The 18,115-nt window shown below is 33.9% G+C and overlaps 1 protein-coding gene across 2 annotated transcripts in view; it reads left to right on the plus strand.

The window, feature by feature from the left end:
* PCDH10 (protocadherin 10) overlaps window positions 1–18,115 on the plus strand; it is a 58,097-nt gene that overhangs the window by 21,203 nt on the left and 18,779 nt on the right. The window contains exon 5 of one of the 2 annotated variants that reach the window (XM_006876629.1): window positions 3,144–3,184. The exons of the other annotated variant lie outside the window; for it this stretch is intronic. Within the exon in view, the coding sequence (XP_006876691.1) occupies window positions 3,144–3,184 (41 nt within the window). Of the gene's footprint in view, window positions 1–3,143; window positions 3,185–18,115 lie in introns of those variants that run through there. 2 annotated transcript variants of the gene reach the window in all.

Below are 18,115 nucleotides of genomic sequence, written 5' to 3' on the forward strand. Positions count from 1 at the left end.
GAGTTGGAACCAACTTGACAGCACTTAACAGCAATATATATATATATATATATACACAAATATAAGATGCGTGATATACATATAGAAAGAAGCTTCAAAAAATTCATGGAAAAACTGCATAATCTTTCCTTCCACATTTGCATTAATATTTCAAGCCCTCTCTTGAGTGTGTGTTTATTTGAAGCCCCTCACCATTTTGGTGGGGGGCTTCCAAAAATGCATAGAAAAGTTGGAATAGAAAAATAATGCAATTTTTCCATGAACTTTTTTAAACCCTTTCATATATGTATGGAATCCTGGTGTGGCACTGTGAATTAATACGCTGGACTGCAAAGTAGGCTTGAACTGCAAGGTCAGTGGTTCAAGCTGACCAGCTGCTCCTCGAAAACCCTTTACAGGATTGCTATGGGTGGGAACTGACAATAACAACATATATGTATATTTTTCTCACATTGCCATTGAGTTGATTCTGACTTAGAGCAAACCTGTGGTTTCTGAAGCTATTAATCTTTATGGGAGCACAGAAAGCCTCACCTTTTTCTAGCTGGTGGGTGTGAACTCCTGACTTTTCAGTTAGCAATCCAGTGCTTATCCTACGGGCTATTTGTATATGAAGAGGTTGTTGTTGATAAGTGTCTCACAGTTGGTTCTGATACATCATGACCCACTACAGGGTTTTCAAAGAGTGATTAGTGGGTTTGAACCACCTTTTGATTAGTAGTCCAGTGCTTATCCTACAAAGCAACCATGACATATATGTATGCACACATATATATTTCCTTTTCTAATTTCTATGCACTTTTTTCCAAGTTGTACTATTTTAGTCTTTTTATGAATTTTTTATTTTCTTTTCTCATTCTTCTTAAAAAAAAAAAATAGATATTTTTAAACAAAAATTTTCACTCTTCTTAGCTTATCATGTGACAAATATCTAGCCTTAAAATCAAACCAGTCAACTATCTTTCTATTATATTCCTTATTTAGGAATTGAGCTTGAATCTCTCATAAATGAAATAGTTTGCTAACCTGAAGCAGGAGACAAATGGTAACTCAGGATTAGAGAAAGAACAACAACAGAAACAACCCCCAAACACAACAGTTCATGTTTTCTATATTTTTATTTTTAGAATTAAGTGTTCTAATTATTTGAAAATTGACAACCCCTCCACAATTCGGTATCACTGTTCCTGGTAGCTAAAGCAGCAGTTAACTGGAATTTCCCCATAGAGTTAGATAAGTGAGATCTAAATTCTCTTCTTTATTCTTAAATTGTTGGCTAATGATCTGCGACAACTAATATGATTTAAATGAAGGCCACAAAATCCTTCTGAGGTCCATGTATGAAACAAAATAATTCATTTTACGTCAATATTTTAGACAGTTATGTAGACAGAATTCACTTCATACGTATGCAGACACCAGTTCTTCTCTGTGACTTTTATCATTTAAAATCTGTGTCTTTGATTGCACTGAAATTAGTTAATAACCAAGAAGTTCTTCATCCCATAGCTGAAGAGGAGTTTCATAATTTCTTTTTTATCAACATACCTATTATCTTTACAATTCTCAGTAATATTTAACATGCCCTTGTAATATGACATCAAATTAAATTGACATTGATTATTAGACCTGTGGTTAACCAAATTTTATATTCTAAAAACAAAATTTACATGATCATTATTAGGTACTATAGATGCAAATGGACACCTGGTGTGGCACTAAAGGATCAGCACTAGTTCAAACCAACCACAAGTTCAGCAGTTCAAATCTACCATCTGCTTCTCAGAAACCCTATACAGGGTTGCTATGAGTCAGAACCAACTCGGCGGCATGTAACAACATAGTTGTAAATATTGTTTCGCCATTTATTAACTTTGCTAAAATCTGATTCTACACTATATTTTCTTTTTTGTTAGCTTTTATTTTTCCTGATACAGCTATTGCCATCTAATACTTATACTCCTTCTCCATATATAGCATAATGTAAATGCGAAATATTTATGCACTGCAAAATATGTGTGTTTTAGTATTACTCAGATTTCCTGAACAATCATGTCTGTCTACATACAATTGTTAATGTCAACAGAAATTTTTCTTCTCTTCCAGTTTTTTTATACTTTATTATTATTGTTGTTGTTGTCACATTGATTCTAGCTCATAGTGAATCCATGTGGCAGAGTAGAGATGTCCCATAAGGGTTTCTTGGCTGTAATCTTTACAGAAACTGATCTACAATTTTTTTTTCCACAGAGCTGGTGAACTGATTTGAATCACCAATCTTTTGATTAGCAGCTGAGCTCTTATACATTGCTCTAACGCGGCTCCTTTTTAATGCTTTAATTGGTTTAATTCCTTATACCATGCATCTACACAGTCTTAGATGAGAAGTAGAATTGAAACACTTTTAAAAGATGGAAATGCAGAATGTATTGTTCAAATGATAGAGATTTTTTTTCAATACTTTAAGATTTTAAAATTATTTTGATTTGTTCTAGGAAATTATTTCATATTCTCCAGAACTAAATTTGTTTTTTATTTCTTAATTCCCTTAGAATTTTAATTATTCTTCTCTCTTGTCTGGTCTGTAAAACCATCTTTCTTTTACATATTTTATTTACTAACACCTTTCATAGCTGTCTTCTTGCACTTTATAAAGTTAATAGGTACATATTTCTCTCTGGTCCAGTCACTTTTTATTTCTTGTGTATTTCCCATGTAGGAGTTATTTACTTGCATGTTCTTAATTACATCTATCCATTCATGACAACAGCAACAACATTCATATATATATATTTGTTGTTGTTGTTAAGTGCCATCGAGTCGGTTCCAACTCATAGTAACCCTGTATAGGGTTTCCAAGGAGCAGCTGGTGAGCTTGAATCACCGACCTTACAGTTCAAACGGCTTTGCAGTCTGGCGCATTAACAACAGCGCCACACCAGGACTCCTTGCAGTCTATATCTATATGGTTAAATACAAAATTGCACATTTTAAGAGTATGTAAGAAGACTTTATAGTTAAGTTTTTTGTGTTTTAGTTTGTTAGACAAGTATTCAAGCCAGTTGTTTCAGACATACTTTGCATTTCACTGAGTTAGGTTTTAGCATATTAATATTTTTCATAAACCTCATTTTGTATTACAGATCATTTCCATCATCTTTCTTATTTTGTACATTGGAAGTAAACCCACATAAGATTTTGTCCACCAGCCTAACAAAAGAAGAATACCAATTAAAATGTAAATAGAATTATTAAATGCAGAGAATTGCCTACCTGGGAAATTTTTTCCTGTCTCAACATACTGAAGATTTTTATAGGTCAAAATTTAAATGCATAAATTTATAAAGATATTGTAAATCAGTCTAGAATATACAAATCTGATTGCTTTTTAATACTATTAAACATGATTTAATACTCAATGTGCCAGACTTTTTTTGAGTGAGTCTGCGTCTTCTGAAACACTTCCAATAATAATTAGATAGCATCATTTAGATGAGATAGTTTGAAAACTGTTTCAGAGTGTGAGATTCATTGTTCAAAGTAAGATAATATTACTGAATGAATACAAAACTCAGCATTATTTTAATCAATTTAAGGTTTATAAAAGTTTTTTTTTTTTTTAATCTTGCAGTTTTACATTGAAAAACATGACTTATTTTTAAGTGTGGAAAATAGAGGATATTTGAACATGTTGAACACCAAAATGTGATTACAAACCAAAGGAAAATGTTGGAGGAAAATTGGAAGCTAAAACATTACAGATAGTATGTTACAATTTATTATTGTGAGTTCCACTTTTGATTCTATAACTGATATATTATATGGCACCATATGCATACATTATATAACAAATAATAAGGCATATACTTGTACACTTTTCCTAGACATACATTGCTTTTAACTATAAGTAATGAAGAAGTTACATTTTAATATCATTTTATAAAATTTCTATATACATCTAGGAGAGTGTTAATCTAAATAATCAGTGATATCTTTTTGAGTCATTCAGTCCAACAAGTGATTATGAATATATTTTCCATGTTATAGTGTCATTATGGAGTTGCATGGATGCACTTGTACATATACACATCTCATGTAGAAGCATTATATATTTAATTAGCTTATATTCATCAGTTGCCAGAGATAGAACAGAAGATGATTCTGTTAAATGCAAGAGTAAATTTATTTAACTAATGGCTACTTTATTATCAGAAGCTGTAAGTATGACAGTATGGTGCTTTCTGAGAACCAGATCAGTGATACAATCAAATTTGGTGGTTTTGTTTGTTTGTTTATATTTTTATTTTGTTTTTGTTTTTTGTTTTTTTATTTACTTTTTAAGTTTCTCTTTGTCACAACTTCTTAGAACCTCTTCAAAATATACAAATGTAAAGAAGATAGGTGTTAGATTCTAGTGTTTATATATACGTTGGGAAGGCATAGGGTTTTTTCTTCTTTTAATGTTGACATTAGGCAGAATCCTGCACTAGAGTCCAATATTATCTCTGTTGGATAGTATCATTTAGTTTACACATATCAGATTATTACATGTTATGAGCCTCAAATATGTACCAATGACTATACTTAGACTAAACATTGATAGTTACACTTTATTTAACATAGCAATTTTCAATGGTTTTGTCAAATTTTTCAAATAAACTCCTAGGTAGAAGCATAGAAATAATATGTAAGTAAAACCATTATCAAATGCATGTTTTCTTAAATAAGATTTCAATCACTGTGAATAAGGAAATATGAGGATGGGGTGAGTCTCTCTTATTTCATGTATAAGTAACTTGATAGTGCCTTTTGTCACTGAACGTACAATATATAGTAAGCAATTCTTATTAAACAATGGGAACAGTAGACCAAGTAGATCTAATAAAGTTGTCTTGATAAGAGAGAATGAAAATTCTTGTAATGGTGTATCTAAGATAATGTTTCCCATGTAGATAGAAATAGGTACAGCAATTTATGGTTCATTTGATAATTTGACAGTGGTCATACATAGTATGTTTCATAAATGCATAAGAAACCTAGAGACTGACCTATATAATTAATATAAATTTATGTACTAATAGTACTGATTGGAGATTTGTTTTCTATAAAATTGCACATCAGCTTACTACACTAGAGGTCATGCCAAGAATACCAAGCTCTAGCTTGTTACTTGACTTACCTAAATAATTTTTCCATGAAAGCAGATTTAATAAAGTACAATATTATACTGAATTTAAAAAGTACTATTACAATGCATTTTAAAACATATATGAAGGGAAATTTCAGATATATACAAAAGAAAAACAAGTAGTTTTCTAAACTCCCCATATTTTCCATCACCCTTAAACCTGTCCCTGGAGGACATTATCCTTCTTAAAATGGAGAATTAGGTAAAAAGCCCCTGAATAAAATGGATTAGCACAGTGGTAGAAGCAATGGATTCAAGTGTAACAACAATTGTGAAGTTGTCACAGGACCTGACTGCATTTCATTATGTTGTACATAGGGTCTCTATGAGTTGGAAGTGACTCAAGGGGACCTAACCACAACAAAAATTGAAACAATTATCAACAAACCCTAACAAGACTGAAGCTTTACTCAAATAAAAATATATATAGATCCCAGATGCTATTGTTTCATCCTTTAGCATTTCAGCTTTTGTTTCATAAAGTTGAAGTTTATTTTTAACATGACCACAATAACAACATTTCTTATTAAAATGAAAAAAGTGTTTCCTAATCACTATCATTCATATTTCCACATAAATTTTATTTCTATTTATAATTGATTTAGTAACTAATGACTGAAATAAGGGTCATAGATAGCAATTGGTTGGGGTATCTATTAAATGAGGTTACTATAATTTTTTAATCGTTTATTAAACTATAATATATGTATAGAAAAGTACAAAAACCATAAGGTATGACTCAAAAAAATTAACAAAAGGAGCACACATCAGCAACTGTGTCCAGTAGGAAAAACTTGACTAATTTCCCAAGAATTCTAGAATTTTGGCCCCACTAGGACTCCTGGTATAGCACTGTGAAATCAGCCCTATGAGTTGGAACCAGATGACAGCACTTAATGACAAGAAGTCACTGCTTCCCAATGGTTAACTCTGGTTTCTAATTAAATATGTTGTTGTTAAGTGTAGTCAATATGTTTTAACCTTTATATAATTATAATAAATGAAATAATTGTAATAAATGAGACTATTCTAGAATTCCACTAAAATTTTAAGGAGTCTTGGTAGCTAGTAGGTTATGCATGGGCTGCTGACCGCAAGAACCATAGTTGGAGTCCACCAGGTGCTCCAAGGAAGAAAACAAGGTTTGTGCTCCTGTAAACATTTGCCATCCAGTCAGTTCTAAACTATAGTGACCCTATATAGGGTTTTTGAGACTATGCATTTTTTCTAGAATTAGTCTCATCTTTCTCTAGCAGAGTAGTTGGTTGGCTCCAGCAAATGACCTTGTGGTTCTCAGTCCAGTGCTTATCCTCTAGAGCCACTGCACTCACTATGATGGCATAGATAAAAAAGACTGCTTAGTTGGCATGTGGTCTCCTTGGGTATGAGTTCTTTTATTATCTTGGGAGTTTTCTTCAAGTTTATTCTACAAATGCTTGTTACATGTTTTCTTACTTATTTTATTGATTGAAACCTAAACTTCTGTTAATTCACAGATCTTTAAAAAGTGGAAACAAGCATTTAAATGTGCTAATTTGAAAGCCAGTAGAAAAATTGAGATTCTGTACTTCCCAGTTCTCCAAGCCTATGACAAATTACAGACTTTAATACTTAGAGGGGATTCTGAATAAAGAGATTAATATTTCTAAAAGAGTTTATCTGAAGAGATGAAAGGCATTGAGAGGCTGTGAATTGAGAAGGGGAGAGGTGATATAATAGATGTTAAGTATTTAAGCAAATGTTATCCAGATAAGATAGTGATCAGTTAATCTTTATTGAGAGCAGAAAAGAGGAAATGGATCTGTTCCATCTGGAAAGATTTAAGTTACATGTTACAGGAAACAAGCTGACCTAGAATTTGCTCCTGAGGGATGTGGAAACATTTTACCTTGAAAGCATTGCAAACTACAAACATATGCATATGTCATCTGTGATTTGGTGGAATAGCACTTTCTAGTCATGTGATGTTCTTTTCCTGAGAATATTTTTCCTAAAGGTGGGCATGGCAGAGGGGTAAAAGTGAAGAGGCTCACAGAAGACAAATGACTACAGATTTAACTATTTATTTGCCAAATTTTGAGTCCTCCCTTTACTGAACTATTTTATATAGCCTGTTGATGTGTTTTAGGTGCCTTCAAGACAGTTCTGATTTACAGCTAACTCATACATAACAGAAGGAAGCATTACCACATCCTGTACCATCCCCACATATGTTGCTTTGTTTGAACCAATGTTGCAGCCACTGTGTCAGTCCATCACTTTGAGGGTCTTACTCTTTTTCTCTTTTTTTGCTGATTTTCTAATTTACCAAGCATGATGTCCTTCTCCAAGGACTAGTCTCTCCTGATAACAAACCAAAGTGCATGAGACAATCTTACCATCCTCACTTCTAAGAAGCATTCTAGCTGTACCTCTTCCATGACAGATTTGTTCTTTTAGCAGTCAACTCATAGTATATCCAATATTCATGACCAACATCATAATTCAAATGCATCAGATCTTCTCTGGTCTTCCTTATTCTTTGTCCAACTTTCACATGTATATGAGGCAATTGAAAATACCATGACTTAGAGTGAAATTTTTAAATTTTGACATCATACTATCTTCTGCTTAATTTTAAGGAAAATTCTTGGTAGCAGTTACTGAGAAATGACTCGGTTGTTGTTGTTATGTACCTTCCACATGGGTCGGACGCACAGAGACCCTGCGTACAACAGTAATGACATACTGCCATCCTCACAATTGTGATGTTTGAGCCCATTGTTGTATGACTATGTCAATCCATCACTTTGAGGGTCTTCCTCTTCTTCTCTGACCCTCTAACAAACATGTTATCTTTTTCCAAGGATTGTTCATTCCTTATACTATGTACAAACTATGTGAGATAAATTCTTGAAATCCTTGCTACTAAGAAGCATTCTGTCTGTGCTTCCTCCCGGATAGATTTTTTTCGTTGTTTTACTAGTCTGTGATTTATTTATTACTCTTCATTAATACCATAATTTAAAAAATCAATTCTTCTCTGCTCTTCACTATTCATCATCCAACACTCTCATGCATATTTGGTGATTGAAAATACTATCACTTAAGTCAGGTGCACTTTAGTTTTCAAAGTAACATCTTTGCTTTTTAACACTGTTTAGAGGTCTGTTAGTTTGTCATATTATGGTGATTTGCATGTTGCTGTGATGCTGAAAGCTATGCTGCTGATATTCTAAATACCAGCAGGGTCACCTATGGTGGACAGGTCTCAGCACAGCTTCCAGACTGGAACAGTAGAAAGAAGGAGAGGAGGGCCATTTCTGATTATTGTTGTTGTTGTTAGGTGGCATCAAGTCGGTACCGACCCATAGCGACCGTATGCACATCAGAGTGAAACACTGCTCAATCCTGGGCCGACCTCACTACTGTTGCCACACTTGAGTCCATCGATCCTGCCACTTGGCCAATCCATCGCGTTGTTTAGCCACTGAATAAACAGAAAAGATGAAAGCATTGTGAAAAGCAGCAGAATGTTGTAACAATGATTGTGCCAACAATGTTGGCACAAAACCAGAAAGTGTTTTGATTTCACAACACCTAACAACAAGTTTTCAATTTCACAGCACCTAACAACAAGAGATCTTTCAATGTGCCCAATTCAATGTGTCATTTTGATTCCCTGATTTCTGCTTGCTTAAGGTTGACTGAGGATTCAAGTAAAATGAAATTCTTGACTTCAATATGTTCTCCATTTATATTGCTCTTTGGTCTAGTTGTGAGTATTTTTGTTTTCTTCATGTTGAAGTATAATCCATACTGAAGGCTGTAGTCTTTGATCCTCATCAGTTCTTTTCATGTCCTCTTCATTTTCAGCAAGTAAGGTGGTGTCATCTGCTTATTATAGGTTGTTAATGAGTCTGCCTTCAATCCTGATGATATAGTCCACCTCCTCAGATTATTTGCTCAGACTACAGATTGAATAAGTATAATGATATAATTTTGCTGTTGTTGTTAAGTTCCTCCGAGTTGATTACAACTCATAGTGACCCTGTATAGGGTTTCCAAGGAGCAGTTGATGGATTTGAACCACCAACCTTGCCAATCAAACAGCTGCATTATCCTGCAGCACCACACTAGGACTTGATGCACAGCTTTTCTGATTTTAAACCAGGGAATATCTTCTTGTTCTGTTCCCTTTTCAAAGAATCCAACAGAATGTGGAAATTATCAAACAATAGCAGTAATATCACGCACAAATTTTACTTAGGGTTTCTGAGGAGAGGCTGGCAAATTAGAAATGCTGACCTTGTGGTTCATACTGATGTTGTGTTCCAGTACGTTATCCTCCAGAGCCATATTTGTTTGATAAGTTTACGTGTATGTGATATTGATAGTATTGCCTCTTCTATATACATGCTCAGCATGAACACAATTAAGTAGTCTGCAATTCCTATTCCTCATAATATTATCCATATTTTGTTATGATTCACAGAATTGAATGCTTTTGCATAGTCAATAGAACACAAGTAAACCTCTTCATAGTATTCTTTGCTTTCACCAATAATCCCTCTGACAATAATAACACTTATTTCATGTCCTCTTCTGAATCCGGTTTCCATTTCTGGCAGCTCACTGTCGATGTACTGTTATAACCATTTAAAATTACCTTCAACAAAATTGTACTTGTGTGTTATTGATATTTTTAAAATAATTGCCACATTCTGTTACATTTCTTTTCTTTGGAATAGGCACAAATATGGATATTTTCCAGTAAGTTGGTCAGGTACCTGTCTTCCAAATGTCTTGCCATAGATGAGTGAGTCTTCTAGCATTCCATCAATTTGTTGAAATATCTCAGTTGGTATTATGTCAATTCCTGGGGCCTGATTGTTCACTAATACCTTCCGTGCAAATTGAACTTATTCCTTTAAGATCGTTGTTTTTGGATCTTATACTAGCTAGCTATCTTTATACTAGATCCTGAAATATTTAAACGTTAACCAGTTCTTCAAAGTAATATGCAAGGAGTGCACAGTACTCAGTGATCTGAGTATTCCTTCTGTCCTCTTTTGATGCTTACTTTAGTCATTCAATTTTTTGCCCCTAGAATCTCAATATTTCAGCTCAAGGATTAAATATTTTCTTCGATTATTTCAGCTTGAGAAATGTTATGCATATTATTCCATTTTGGTTTTGGTCATCTCATAACTTGTCTGGTCTTCAGTTATTAGCCCTCAGTATGTCAAATCAGCTCTCGAAATGATCTCTGAATTCAGGTGGGATATAGTCAAGGCTGTACTTCAGCTTTCCTCGAGTTCTTTGAATTTTCTTCAGCTTCAACTTGAATTTGCATATGAGCAATGGATGATCTATTCCACAGTTGGTCCCTAGTCCTTTTCTGGTGATGATATTGACCATTTTTACCATGTCTTTCCTTAGATGTAGTTAGTTTGATTCCTGTGTATTTACGTCTGGTGAGGTTCACCTGTATAGTTGCTGTTTACACTGTTGAAAAAAAGATATTTTCAATGAAAAAGTCGTCGGTCTTGCAAAATTCTATTGTGCAATCTCTGGCATTGTTTCTATCACTGAAGTCATATTTTCCAACTACAGATCTTTCTTCTTCTTCCCAACTTGTTTCAAATCACCAGAAAATTTCAATACATCTTGATAGGATATTTGATCAACTTCAGACTGCAAAAGTTGGTAAAAATATATATTTTTTTTCATCTTTGACATTAATGGTTGATGTGTACATTTGAATAATAATTGTATCAACTGGTTTTCCTTGTAGACATATGGATAGTATCCTATCAAGGACAATGTTGCTGTTGTTGTTGTTAAGTGCCATCAAGTCGTTTCCTATCCATGTTGTTGTTGTTTTCAAGTGCCGTCGAGTCGATTCCAACCCATAGCGACCCTGTATAGAGTTTCCAAGGAGCAGCTGGTAAGCTTGAACCACCAACCTTGCAGTTCAAATGGCTTTGCAGACTGGCGCATTAACCCACAGTGCCACACCAGGACTCCATATCCATAGCAACTCTGTATAGGGTTTCTGAGGAGCTGTTAGTGAGTTTGAACCACTGACCTTGCAGTTCACACTGACCTTATGATACATTGCATAATCCTACAGGACCACACAAGGACAATGTTGTAGTTCAGGATATATCTTGAAATATTCTTATTGACAATGTACACAAAAAAATTCCTCTTCAGTTTATCATTTCTGACATCCTAATCCATATGATTGCCATAATCTACAGTGCCAATAGTAGTCCATTGCAGCTCACTAACACCTAGGACTGCTGGTGTGGCACTGTAGGATAAGTTGTTGTTATGTGCCGTGGAGTAAGTTCTGACTCACAATGATCCTGTACAGGGTTTCCAAGGCTGTAAATCTTTACGGGAGCAGAAAGCCTCATCTTTCTCCCACAGAACAGCTGGTAGTTTCTAACTGCTGACCGTGAGATTAGCAGCCTGATTCATAACCTCTATGTTGACAGAGGACCTTAATTATCTGTTTAAACCTTAAGGTCAGTGATTCAAATTCACCAACCACTCCTAGGAAATCCTAAACATTGTAAACATCTTGATGGCACTTAACAACAATGCCTAAGATAGCTATTTTCAAGTGTTTCATTTCATGTTTGAAAACTTGCAATTTTCTTAGATTTATGCTTTGTGTATTCCACTTCCAATTGTTAGTGAATGTTTTTGGCTGTTTCTTTTAATTTTGAGTCATGCTACATTAACAAATAAAGGTCCAAAAATCTTTACTCCATTCACATCAGTAATGTTGACTATACTTTGAGGAAGCATCTCCTCAGTTTTATTTTGAATGCCCTTCAACTTGAGTAGTTTGTTTTCTAGTACTGTATTAAACAGGGAGTCCTGCTGTGGCACTGTGGATTAATGCACCAGACTACAAAGTCTTTTGAATTACGAGGTCGATGGTAGAAACTCACCAGTCGCTCCTCAGAAACCCTGTGTAGAGTTACTATGGCTCGGAACCGACTCTATGGCACTTAACAACAACAACAATATTACAATGTTCCACTGTTCTTCATAGGTTTTCACTAACTTCTTCTTTTTTGTTTGTTTTTTTAAATAGATAGGTCCTTCTTCCTAGCCTGTCTTAGTCTGAAAATTCCACTGCAACATGCCCATCATGGGTGACCCTGATGGTATTTGAAATATCTGTTGCATAGTTTCCAGCATTGCAGTAACATTCAAGTCACTACAGTATGTCAGTCTGACAGATGAGTGGTGGTAAACAGATTAGAATTAAACTCAAGTTGTCCACACATCATTAATAATGTCTTTGTTGTTGCTATTGTGAAGTGCTGTCGAGTCGGTTTGGACCCATAACGACCCTGTATAGGGTTTTCAATGAGTACCTAGTGAGCTTGAAGCACTGACCTTGCAGTTCAGATGGCTTTGCAGTCTGGCATATTAACCCACAGCGCTATACCAGTCTTTGGTGATAGTGGTGGTGGTGGTTATGTGCCGTGGAGTCGGTTCCAATTCATAGCAGCCTTGTCTTTAAGTTTTGTTTAATTGAAATGGTTTGGAATTTAATAAAAAATTTTAATAATGGAGGACATTATTAATACTCCAAGGACAACTTGCCTTCTATTCTTAAATCTAGTAGTAATATTGCTTTAATTCATATTTTGGAATATATGGCAAACATGCCATATATAATCATTATATTTTGGATTGACTTTTTGGAAAGTAGAATAAAATACAGCATTGGTTTGGTAATGTGGAAAGCATTATTTAATCATACTCTTAAGAAAAACAGATGAAAGTGTTATAATCAAAAGGGTTATTCCTTAGCTAATTGCTAAAAAACAGCAGTATTAGCTACCTACAAAGTGTCTATTTTATAGGCATGAATAGGTGGTATAAGACATAATAAGGACATCAATTTCGTAATTTATGTCAGTCGAAGATCTCTGAATAAGCCTTATGAAACTCAGAATATAGTAAACATTTTCATGTCAGATATATTTATGATTATAAAATACATACTTATTTTATATAGGCAAAATGGTTACTTGGCAATGTGAAATGTGGAAATGACTTTTTATACATATTAAGGTGAAACAAAATTTCTGTAAACCTGAATTACGTAAAGAATTATGAAATTTACACAGTTTTATGATGATAAGTTTTTAAAATTGTAACAGCAAGATATTGACCTTATTGAAATTCCTAAGAAAGCTAATTTAAAAATATCAGGCTTGTATATGAATTAGTTTTCAGAACTATTTGACATTTAATAATTAAGTTTTCATATCTAATACTTAAAATTGAGCTTAAACTATAAGAAGGTAATCCTTGATGATTTAGATTGCTTGCTTGTAGGAATTCTTTATAAAAATATACAATTTCACGATACTAATAAAAAGTGTGCTAATGGTATGGTGCTGCAGGTTAATGCACTGGACTTCAAGGTCAGTTTGAGTCACAAGGTCTTCGGTTCAAGTTCACCAACTGCTCCTCAGAAACCCTGTACAGGGTCACTATGAGTTGGAATACACTAGACGGCATGTAACAGCAACAACAATTATATATAATATGAAAGTTCCCTTCCTTTAAATAAAGACATTTAAAACAGTTTAGTATGGACATATAATACTGCTTTATGCCCTATTATTTTTAATACTATCTTTTATTGTGAATAGCAGCATGACACTTTAAAATTGTTAAAATGTTTTTAATCAGCTGTTTTAGGCAGGTCCTCACAAATAGCTAAGAACAGTATGACCCAGATTTAAGAAAACTGCTTGTTGAATATCTATTATATTCAGGCAGAGTGGTCTTCAGTTTTGTTTTTCCTAGAGCTCGATTTTATAAATGTCCTCAGGCTTTGTATGGTTAATGTTTATGGCTCATGAGCTCGTTACAGATTGATGTGCAAATCATAAGATCAATATCTTAATTTAAAATACAAATATAATAACTGAATACACTTAGTTAGGTACTCCAGAGAGCTGTCCATTTGGAAAACAAAACTGCTGTCAGAATTCTGGATGAGAATGGAAAGGGAGTTTGATTTAATTCCTAGTGATCACACTAAGCTGAATGCATCCTCATTCAGTGTAAGGATATTGTATCTACTGCACAGATCAAAATAAGCAGATCAAGTCATCTAAGCATAATCTGTTTTAATTACTGAAACCCCCCCTCATCCCTATTCATATTACTAGTTCTCATTCGGACAATTTTAGAAAATGAATAAACTAACCTCAGGTGTATTACAGTGTTAGTAAAAAGTGAAATGCAATCTCCTCACCCAGTTGGATTGTAATCACTTTAGTGAATGCTTAAAAATTTCTGGTCTTACTATTTCACAAAAGAGTTTTCTAAGCATTACTAACTTATTCATTTTGACATTATTATCACTTGGAAATTTTAGTTTGTTAAGATAGCATTTTCTGATTTTATTATGAAAGAATGCATTAACTTTCTTCAAACTCATAAGCTACAGTGTACTTAGACATGTGATCCTCATGCCATAGAAGTTAAGAGATTCAATTTTGGGTCAGCCTACCAGAGATGAAATACTGATCCAGCCAGTTACTAGCTGTGAGACCTCTGAAATTGCTTCAACCTTTTTGTAACGTTTTTATTCTCATCTATGGGAAAGATCTGAAAAATCGTATTGTGAAAATTATATTATTTAATATATTTAAAGTAGTATGTGCCTGCCGAAAGGATGTCCTCATTAAGTGTTCAAGGCAATGGCATTTTCAGTTAAAATTGGAATAATGACATCATCCTGAATATGAAAAAAATTAAAATTCTGAAAAACAAAGGAAATATGCTTTCATGTACTCCCATATATTAATCAAACTTCAAATTCTCTTTTCACAAGATATTACCATTTTTTATCTGTATTGTACAGTTTTTCAGATAATAAAAGTGTGTTTTCCTTATTATTTTCCATTAAAAAATTAATGGGACAAACAGTATAGAACCAAAGGTATAATGACTAATAAAGATTAAACTTTGTTCATTTTATGATGATGGTGGTTGTGGTTATGTGCCTTGGAGTCAGTTCTGACTCATAGCGACCCTGTATAGGGTTTCCAAGGCTATAAATCTTACAGGAGCAGAAAGCCTCATCTCTCTCCCGTGGAATGGCTGGCAATTTTGAACTGATGACCTTGAGGTTAGCAGCCCCACTCAGAGCCACTACACTACTAGAACTCCTTTTTATGGTGATATTAGTCACAAATGCATGATTTTAATTTTTATACTTTTAGCATCTTACATAATTTGTATATTTACAGTGAGTGAAGATACTTTATTATATACAGCAAACTGAAAAAATAACCTGACAAAATGTATGCTTTATTTGAAATTTATTTTTCTATTTTAGTGTAATATGCAGCATAATATCTTTGAAGGTTTAGGAAAAGAAATAACATATTTCTTCATATCAAAAAAATTTAAAGTGATTCAAATTGATGGCCATATACAATGTGACTTACCTATATTTAGATAATTGTATTTGCTCATTAAATTCTGGGTTTACATAAGATAACTGTTCGCTCTAAGAATTCTATTATCATGTGAGACACACCCAAACGAAGAAAAGATCATTGCCATTCAATCTACTTTGACTCAGAGTGATTCTACAGAACAGAGTAGAACTGTCTTATAGGATTTCCAAGCCTATAAATCTCTATGGGAGCAGACTGCCACATATGCCCCTGACCAAGTTCCTGTTGGGTTCAAACTGCCTACTTTTCTGCTAGCAGCCCAGTATTTACATGTCCTAAAACCATCACACGAAGTAACTGAAAAGCTGCTGGTGTGGAAAACTGTTAGTATGAAATAGCTACAAGATATTTTAATTATCCAAATTCATTATCATTCAGTCAATTCCAACTCATAGCCATCCCACTATAAATCTTTTCCAGAGCTGAAAGCCTTGTCTTTCTACCATGGTGTGGCTAGTGAGTTTGAACTGTCAACCTTGTGGTTAGTAGTCCGGTGCTTATCCTACAACAAAACACATGCTTTTGTTGTTAGCTACTCTGGTGCTGAGCCACTCATGGCAACTCCATGCGCAAGGGAATAAAATGTTGCCCAGTCCAGCTTCATCCTCATAATTGATTGCCATTCAGACAATTGTGCTCCTCATTGACTGATTTTTGGAAACAGGTAACCAGGTCTTTCTTCCTAATCTGTCTTAGTTGGAATGCTTCAGTCCCAAAGATATTCTTGCCTCTTTTTGTCTTACTACTATAACTAGTTGTGATAAATCTAGTTCTTTCAATAGCCTCAGACTTATATTTTTATACCCTTGTTTTTCAAAGTCAGAAATAGCAGATGGTGTCACAAGTCTTTTTGAGAAATGACTAAGAAACATTTTTTATTGATCTCTTAATGCAATTTTCATTTTTTAATGATTGTTTTCTGTCTTCTACCTTCTGCATACATTTTACATATATATGTGGTGTTTTTGTGTATATGTATATGTATTTATATATATGTGTGTGAGTGAGGGTGTATGTATAGCTAGGTATATGGCTAGATAGATAGATAGATAGATAGATAGATGTAATTGTTAAGTGCCCTCGAGTTAGTTCCTGCTTATTGCAACCCTATACAAGGTTTCCGAGAAGTGGCTAGTAAGTTTGAACCACTGACCTTGTGTTTCAAACTGACCTTGTAGTCCAGATAGATAGATAGTTGTTGTCAAGTGCCATTGAGTAAGTTCCAACTCATAGCAGCAACCTTGATGAGTAGTTGGTGGGTTTAAACTGCCGCCTTTGTGGCTAATAGTCCTACAGCACCACGCTATTTCATTTGAGTAACAAGAGACCTAATAAATAAGTTCCAGTGCCTAATTATTTAAAAATAAAATATTCTTATGTTTTATCATGTTATGTCTCATGTGAGGACAAAACACCCCTCAATTTGCATAAAATGTTGATTGATACTTCTGGTATTAAATAATACAATAGCATTTTTAAAGTTTTAATTTTTTCATTTCATATTATTATGCTTGTGAGGTTGCCATAATCAACTTCAATTAAGCATTCCTCAAACACACTAGTTTTTGATGACTTTGTTGTTTAGTTGTTCATTTCATTAACAGATAATAAGATATTAATTTTATTGCAAAAATGTCTCTGGTTATCTTTGGAAAAGATTTCTTAGGGAAATATTCAATAGAGCTGTGCTTTGGGGTCAATAGTCTAGTATGATACGTAAAATTTTAACTCTTAGTGACAAAAGGCATTATAGGAGTAGGGCACAGCATGACCAAAAGTACTGAACAGGTAATTGATATGGAGATATGGATATAGATTCTAGAATGCTAAATATATAAGATACAAAGGGTCTCCTCACTGGGTTCTTCCTCTTTTTCACTCACCCTCTACTTTGCCAAAAATTTGATGAAAAAAACAGAATTTTTCAATGAACTTTTTGAAGCCCTCTCATACATGCAGAAAGATACTGGAAATTAGGATTTGAAAGTGAACATTTTGAATAATGATACCCAGAGCAATGGTAACTAACACTTTCAAAAATGTATTATGAATCTAAGAGTCCCTTTTTGGCAAAACTTCCAAGTGCTTTACTACTAACTGAAAGGTTGACTGTTTGAACCAACACAGAGGTACTTTGGAAGAAAGTACTGGTGATCTACTTCTCAAGAGTCACAACCTTGAAAGTTCTATGGATCACAGTACCATTCTGTACACACAGAGTTACCATGGGTTGGAATTGACTTAAAGGCAACTGATTTTATTTTGACTTAGGTATTATTCTAAACACTTTCCAGATAATCCACTTAAATCTTATAATGACAAAATGAGGTACATATTCTTATGCTTCCCATTTTATAGATGATGTTGTTAAGTGACATCAAGTCAGTTCTAACTCACAGCAAACCTGTATAGGATTTCCCAGGATGGCTGA

Source organism: Chrysochloris asiatica, unplaced genomic scaffold, assembly GCF_000296735.1.
Source record: "Chrysochloris asiatica unplaced genomic scaffold, ChrAsi1.0 scaffold00402, whole genome shotgun sequence".
In the NCBI taxonomy this organism is placed as follows: Eukaryota; Metazoa; Chordata; class Mammalia; order Afrosoricida; family Chrysochloridae; genus Chrysochloris; species Chrysochloris asiatica.